This window comes from Sprattus sprattus, assembly GCF_963457725.1.
Source record: "Sprattus sprattus genome assembly, chromosome: 20".
Lineage (NCBI taxonomy): Eukaryota > Metazoa > Chordata > Actinopteri > Clupeiformes > Clupeidae > Sprattus > Sprattus sprattus.
Genome location: NC_137918.1, coordinates 23,635,007 through 23,643,532, shown reverse-complemented (window position 1 = coordinate 23,643,532; position 8,526 = coordinate 23,635,007). Strand labels below are relative to the sequence as shown.

At 42.3% G+C, this 8,526-nt stretch overlaps 1 protein-coding gene across 1 annotated transcript; it reads right to left on the bottom strand.

Annotated features, from left to right (window-relative positions):
• Positions 1-2,766: 2,766 nt before the first annotated feature.
• On the bottom strand, positions 2,767-6,866 carry LOC308381669 (chloride channel CLIC-like protein 1; the record flags this gene model as incomplete). Its single annotated transcript, XM_080859256.1, has 9 exons — positions 2,767-2,949; positions 3,313-3,459; positions 3,682-3,779; positions 4,135-4,234; positions 4,349-4,489; positions 4,680-4,904; positions 5,016-5,126; positions 6,499-6,615; positions 6,723-6,866. Coding segments are annotated over 9 exons (1,266 nt in total), but the record flags the coding sequence as incomplete, so codon positions are not given.
• Positions 6,867-8,526: the final 1,660 nt, after the last annotated feature.

Sequence of the window (8,526 nt, the reverse complement as noted above, 5' to 3'; positions counted from 1 at the left end):
TCCATTTTCTTCTGAGGTTGGCTATACTTCTCTGGTCTGTGCTGGAAGGATTGCAAGGTGTATTAAACGATGTATTCTCATTGCCAGGTGCTGTGGACATTGTAACAGTTGATGAGCATGAGCCTCAGCCTCAATGTTTGAAATTCTGGTATTAAATGCTTTATGAAATAAAAACATTTGAACTTACCCTGTTATAGTGTGTTCAATTGAGGTGGTGATGGCATATGAAATTACTATTAAATGAAGTGCCAACTGATGAGAATTGGCGTCTCTTAAAAATGAGCGACTAGCCAGGAATACTGAATACTGACCAGTGAAATGGACCTTCCAGACACAGGTGCTATACTACAGTCGTGGTCAAAAGAATTTGTGTCATTCTCAAAATACATTTTCACAAAGTTTGCTGCTTCAGTGTCTTCAGATATTTTTTAACCTCAAAGTGTTACAGGAAACCTGCAAAAAGGAATGAAACTAACACTGAAAATTTCACTCAAGTTTCCTCAGGACTCGAGTTGAATATAAGTATATTTATTAAACAAGTTCGACCCTCCTTATCACCTCTGACCCAAACATATCCTTGCACATATGCAGACTAATTTGCAACTAATTATCAAAGTTACACACACACAGAAAAGCCATGTTCTTGCCTACTTAAGGACATGATTCATGCAAGGTAATTTTTAATAAAAGGCACTTATCAATTAAGTCATTAACAGTGCTTTGAAATTATCTGTGTCACACTTCATAAAACATAGAAATATTTTATTAAGAGCAGAACAAAGTTTTTATTTTATTTAAAAAACAGATTAGTAGTGTTACTAATAGTGTTATACAGGGAAATAAACATGCATTGGAATATATACACACAATTACTCATACCCATAACCGAATAACAAAGGCCGTTTAAAGATGGACAAAAAGAAAATTGTGGTGGCATTTGTTCTAAATGTCCCTTAATGCCCTGGCTCTTGAACCCGCACCCCAATGTCCTCAACGTGTCCACTTGTTAATAGTGTGTCCTTCTGCTCAGAAGAAGCCCCTTCTGCCTAAAAACAGGAACACAGCCAACATTAGTCATATATAAAAATATACACATTTGCTATCTTTGATAAACAGCAGTACATGTTTAGAAAGTGTATTCGACTGAAACCCTACACTGTGGCCAAGAAAGTTAAACCGAAAGTACATGTATCTGTGTATGAACTCATCAGCTTAGTCACACAATGTGCTGAATGTTATTTGTCCTCTTTGCTGTGACAGAATTATGGCTGAGGCTAAACTTTGTAGATAAGATAAAGGTACCACAAGGTGAATCAAAGGTTCTGAAGGTTTATTTCCACGTACACCTAAAGGGAATCAGTTCCGCATCAAAGAAGACAGGGTAACGGATTGGATATCAATGTACAGTATTACTTTTTATAAGGTCAGCTAAGGGAGGTCACAGAACACTGGGAGTGTGTTACAGTTTAGAGGTGGGACAGGGGAGGTGAGTGGGAGGGGAGGGGAGGTTACCCCACGGAAGCTTCCGGAAGGTCAACACACAAAGGCAACATGTGAAATAGGTGGTGTATTAAATCACCCTGGCTAGAGAGGAAGTCTGGAAAGGTGACGAGGCCTATTTTGCATAGGGCCTCACCGTGGGTGATCAATGCCCATGGCAAACACACACAAAGGAGAGCCTGCGTGCTTGCAATGCACTTGTAAATATGTGAATCAATGGTAATATCAATTTCCATCAGCTGTTCCCATGGAGCAACTTTAGTTCAGACAGGAAACTCTCAGAGTAAGTAAAAGACTTTATTAATGTAAGTACAAGGTAGTATGTTTGGTCATGGCGCCCTAGATCTGCTCAACTGCTGCTGCAAGATAAAGTTGCACATTGCAACTGCTGCATCAAGATAAGTTGCACATTGCAACTGCTGCACAAGATAAGCTGCACATTGCAACTGCTGCTTAAACACAATTTACACTGTAAATTATTGCCACAATAAATACAAGCAGGATTTAATGAAAACCCCCTTTAACTATAAGCAGATCTAGACAGGTGGAGCTGGGGAGGAGGAGGGAGCAAATAAGCTGCGTCATGCTCAAAGCTGAGTGAGCCTGGAGCCCGGAGAATTTAAACTAGCGGGGGCGTATGAGAGCGAAGGTGATTGGATAGGTTGTGTTGTCACTAATTAGGGGCGTTTCTCCCGTTTCCTGTATGAACTTGGTCATTTAATGATAACCACCTTCCACAGGAAGTCTGAGTGGGGTATGTAACTGTGTGTGATGAGACACCAAACAAATATGAACCATTTACCATTTTCAATCACCCTTTCAATCAGCAAAAATATCTGAATTATCGAAATATAATAGGAATAAATATTTTTAAAGATGGCTGAATATCAATTAAATGTCATTCTTTTCTATTTATATCAACAATTACATTAACCTCAATAATGATGATTATTGTCTTAAGGTGCTTGACAGAACCCAGTCATCAGACAATCTATCCAGTCTTTGGATACTTACACTGACTCCTTGTAGAGATGCTAAAGATACCTGGTCTGATGTCAAAGGCCCTTGACTCTGTGTGGATGATGTGCTCTGCTGTGTCTGTTGATCTGATGGCTTCATAGTCATAGTCCTGTCTCCCTCTGAGCCTTGCTCAGTTTTCCGGGAGTCGTTGGCGTTGACTCTCTTGTCGGGCTGCTCTTTTCTCTTCCCGTCTTTGACAACCTCTTTCGCAGCAGGAGCAGCAGCTGCCTGGTCCTCCCCATCAACCTCCCCCTCCGAGTCCCCAGCCCCAAGGTAGTGCTGGTTGTCCTCATCTTCGGCTGCGTCAGAATCTCTGTTCTGTTGCAGCTGGGGGCCCTGGCCCTGGCCTTGGTCTTGGAGTCTGGGTGGTGGTGGTTTTCTGCGACCTCTTCTCAGTAGGCGGGCAGGGACACCACAATATATGCAGAGCTGATGAGAAGTGGGCAAAGAATGTTAACTCCCAAAAGACTCAAAGGTTCCTGTTATTAATACCAGGGAAGAGAGTGTCAAAATATGTGGGAAAGTCTACTGAAGATGATTTTTAAGCATAAACAGTGTACCATTTGTGTGGGGAAAATAATACAATTTTAAAACACAGTCTTATTTAACACTTAACCTATATGTCCAACAACTTCGCAAGCAAAAAATGTTTTCCTTTGATTTACAGTTGTGATCAATAAAACAATATCTGGGGCAGGATAATTACATACATATACACTAAACGTGTGAAGATGCGTGATGCTGTAGTTGGATGCGTAAAGCCATTACCCAAAAGAGAAACGCAATGGACAGCAATAAGGACGGCATAAAGGTGAAGAAGACGGGTATTTGAAGAGTTACTGGTAAATCCTTGAGAAGGGCTCTCAGGAACTCATTGCTCCCCTGGCCAAGGTATTTCAGGGGTTCTGTGAGCACGGTAGTAATGGTGAAGATAATGGCCTGTAGAAAAAAAAGTTAACTTACAATAACATTTAAAAAATGTGCGTTTACAAGGGTGGGAATAAGATGTATCCTGCGAGAATGCAAAATGGAAAGGACCCTCCCAAACCACTATTTTACCAATATTACTTGTAGGAAAAACTGAAAGGAATTCACTACACAGCTGATACATGACTGTTTTAGTATACAAAAATAACATTTATGTATTGTGTTTCCATTCACCTTAATTGGAGACACCAGTAAAAAGGGAGAAACTGTGAGATCTATATGATATTTCTTGCAAGGATCATCTTGAAGAGTCCAGGTGCTCCTATACCACTCTAAAAGAGAAGACAAACATGTGAATGTGATGGAACTACAAAATTTGAACCCTTTTATCACCCCCCTCCCCCCATAGGAGAACCCCTCACACCACTGTCTCCCCCTACCCCCCCTACCCCCCTGGTCACCCTCTCCCCTACTGTATTCTACATGACTGAATGGTATAAATACCAACATAGTCTACACACAGGGAAGCCTTTCTCTGAGCACCAGCTGAGAGGGGGTCTCCACTGCGTCCTCCGTTCCCTTCTTCAAATATGGCGTGCTCATTTAAATTCTATCAAATGGAACACTGAACCATATCAAAAAATTACTATATGTAAATATAGGTAAATATTCCCATTGTAATCATACCTCTCAAATTGTCCATCCAGTCTATCTTCTTCACACCAGTACATTTCTCATTGAAACTCTCCATCTTAACAATGTTGTTTTGATGCTCAGCGAATGCAATCTAACAAAAGGAAACCATCCAAAAATGGATTATGGCAAGTTCCTGTAGTAGTAACTACAGTATACACACATTTTTTCATTTAACAGGTAAAGGCGGAACTTTTCCATGGTGTACCTTGTAAAGATAAAACCAGTTCCAGACAACACTGATGAAAAAGCAGATGGAAAACATTCTCTTGAACTGGACAAACCATGAAACCTTGGACCAAACCTCGCTGCAGATGGTCAGCACTATGACCAACACACAGATGGCGGTCTGCAAGATATAAAGGGCATTCTGAAGTTAACGCTGAACCACTGTTTTTGGCTCTCAAGGTAATTTTGTCCTGAGAAGAATTCTCCACAGAGAATGTACACGTAGGATGTGGCTGTGTATTTTCATGGCTGAGATTATTATTGTAGGATTGTTATAGTTAGATCAGACAAAAAAAAAGGCACACTTTCACCTTCAGGACTGTGTCCAGCTCAACCCCAAATGTGTCCTCAAAGCGCCATTTCCAGGCCTCATGGTCGTGTGGTTTGAAGTCCACCAGTATCTTACTAAGGGCATCATCCACCGAACCAGTCGTCCAGGTCTCACCCCCGTCCAACAACTTCTGGAGGTCAGCCATATTCCTCAGAGACAGATGTACTTTGGCATCATAGTCCATGCCATTTGGACCTTCACTTGACTAACGGGTCAAAGCAGGAGAAGGAGAATAGGTGGGGTTGTCTTAGTGCTGGGGAAATGGCAACAATGTATGATTTAAGTCTTTGAGGGGAGGACAGCAGTAAAAACTTACCAAGCCAAGTTTCGAGATTTCCCTCAGCAGTTTGGAGATGAATCGCTTGAAGATGGGATTACACGTTGGTGGAAGAGGTAAAGAGGACATCTTCCGTTTGTTCTCCTGTACCTGGAAGATAATTAGAACAAGGCTTAATTTTCGGATGAAATGTTGCTGCTTAAACTGTACAGGCCCGTAGCCAGGATTTTGAATGGGGGGGTTCTTAATTTAATAATTTGGGACAAATTTTGAAATTTTGAAATTTCAACCCTTTGAAATGGCATTTCCTGCATTTTTGAGACAATTTCAAAGCAAGAAATGGAGACTGCCAATAACTGTCTTAAGCAGTATGTTATTATACATGTAGCCTAACCTTTTGTGTTGGGTTCGTTCAGGTGAAATCCTCACTTATTGAACAGACGAACTGGAGGGAGACAAGGATGCTCTTGAACAGTTTTAATGGCTCACTTCTCAGTCTTCAACTTTCCAAACTCTAACCTCACTTCCCTGATCCTCCCAAAATCATAACATGTCAACATCCGTCTATATATAATAACTTAACTAACAGGAGAAGTCCTAAATGAACTAGGTGAAATGTAATTTATAAAATCCCAACTATAAAATCCAACAATAAAATATAACTTCTAATTTAATTAACTTTAACAGAAAATGCTCCAGCTTACATACATATAGGCCTATAGGCAACATTTTCGTAATGCTCACGTTTAACGCAACAGATTGTCCAAATCTAATCTCGTCCAGGTCTACCAGTGTCGTAGTGGATATGAAGGAGCGCAAGGTTAGAAAGCCAGCTGTTTCCCATCGAAGCTCTCATGTAATTGTTCAGCCTTCGTAACGCACTTGCGCTCCTTTCACACTCACATGAAGTAACAGGGATAGTGCATGATATTTTCAGGAGCACAACGACGTTAGGGAACAGGGTGGCGTCACATCTCTTTACTGCTTCTGTGGGAGAGTCGGGCCGCGATTCTGGAGGGTCGGACAAGAAGTGGTTCTTCCATTTCGAACAATTCCGGTGACGGCATATCTGTCTCATACATGGTGACCGCGGCAGACGTCTCTTGAACAGAGAATACTTGGGACGAGTCCGATCAAAGAAGTTGAAATCATAGCAGAAGGGGCAAAGCGCTCACTGAGGGATGTTATTGTAGCACTGTCCCTAATCAAGAGCACATGTTGCAAGATCGCGCTCTCCTCAATGGTAGTGTATTGTTTTGTTTGCAAAGGAAGGAGGCCTACACGTGTCTCAGATCCACTCCCAATTGCTTCCCGCCTGAGATCTATAGCCAGTGGACTGTCAAGCAGGATGTTTTGATAATTTTGATTGATTTTTTTTTTTTTGTACCTCCCAGTGCGTCGGGGGGTTCGGACCCCCCCCTGGCTACGGGCCTGCTGTACAACTACCTTTTGTACCCAACACTCTACATTCTATACCTAAACACACATCTATTTAAACACGATTAGACGCCTAAATTCTTACCGCCCTCTGTAGCATCTCAATTTCCTTGTTGCACTCAGAGACATCAGGACACTGCAGCAAAGGGCCTGGCTCCTGTATGTACTCTCTTCGTTTGGTGGGCACATTGTCGTTGTCGTTCTGAGAACGCAAGTAAATCAGACGAAATTAAAGTCCGCTCCTTATATAAAAATTGATTAAATTAAGATTGATATTAGCTGTAATGACGACAAATAAGGTATACTTACGTCCGGGGGTTTCTTCATGGTCTTTGTGGTTGCATCGAATGGATCAACCCAATCATCATCTTGGCCTTGTGTCAATAACAATGCACTGAGCAGACCGATAATGACGAAACATCTTCCAGCAGTCGAAAGATTGCTGCAGGACATTGTTAATCACAAGACATGCGTTTTTCAAGACAATTAATGCGCAAAAAAATTAACCAGCGTGAACCAGCGTGAACGCAACCAGGATAGCAAGCCGAATATGTTAATCAAGACGCTTAAATTCTTACCACCCTCTGTATCATCTAAAAGTTAAAAGTGAAAGTGAAAGTCCTCTCTATGGCAGAGGTGGTGTAGACACACACACACTCTGAAATCCACCTCTGCATTTAACCCATCCAGGGAAGTGACACACACAGTTCTGCATCCTCTTCCGACCTTCTCTGCCCTCGAAAATAAATGGGCGGGTGGTCGGATTCAGAAGGATTTGATCGTACGTACAGGCCTTATACACTTCTACGACGGCTGTGCGTGCTGAAAGTAATTTACCGCGGCAAAAATAATTATAAGGACGGCAACAGCGCTTTTAAACGACGTTTTACATTATTCAAAGGTGAAAGATTACAGGCAAGAGAATCGCCAGGACACACACACACACACACACACACACACACACACACACACACACACACACACACAGTCCTGTTGCCCAATGTATTGTATATAAATAAATACATTGTTAAACAAACGTACTTGTCAAGTGCCCAGGAAAATTGGCAGGCTTCATTCAGCGCAGACATTTGATCTTTAGACAAGAAACAGTCTCTCCATCTTATAGATGGGCAGAAACCTCCTTATAAATGGGCAGAAACTTTTTTTTCTCTCTCTCTCTTATTCCTCACAGTCGGCTGCAAGGACAGGTGTTTATACCAGTAGACATACGTTCCTACCACAGGCACAAGGGGTCAGGCTCAAAGTGAGGATAACTACCTTTTAGACAGCAGACTGTAAGACAGTCAACAACAGTTTAAAAAGAATAAAGTAACCAAGGTACCCCCCCGGTTGCACAACATCTGTGTCCTTTGTCTAGTGGGTGGATGAGTGACAGCCTTGCTTTAACTGTAGACAAAAACACAGATTGGAAGCTAAAATGATGAATGAGGGATGAATGAGGCTCTGGTCTAGTTTGAAGAGACGGATACTTGGCAGAATATTAAAGAGGGTAACTCAGAAGGAGCATGTGTGGTGGATTCTGCCTCAGTGAATCTGCCTCAGTGAAGCTGCCTCAGTGAAACTGCTTCAGTGAAGCTGCCTCAGTGAAACTGCCTCAGTGACTCTGCCTCAGTGAATCTGCCTCAGTGAATCTGCCTCAGTGAAGCTGCCTCAGTGAATCCTACCTCAGTGAATCTGCCTCAGTGAAGCTGCCTCAGTGAATCTGCCTCAGTGAATCTGCCTCAGTGAAGCTGCCTCAGTGAATCCTACCTCAGTGACTCTGCCTCAGTGAAGCTGCCTCAGTGAAGCTGCCTCAGTGAAACTGCCTCAGTGAAGCTGCCTCAGTGAAGCTGCCTCAGTGAAACTGCCTCAGTGAAATGGCACGTACAGCAGAGCACACGTTGTCCATCACACACTGTCACTGAGGTATCTAGGCACATGTCCATCATACACTGTCACTCAGGTATCTAGGCGCATTTCCAACCCACAGACACTTATAAGGACTAAAATGCACAAGTGGGGTGACATTTATGTCTCCTATATAGAAGAGGGGGACACATGAAATGGCACGAGTAGAAGCTGAATATTGTATTTGGAATGTCTAGAGCCAGAG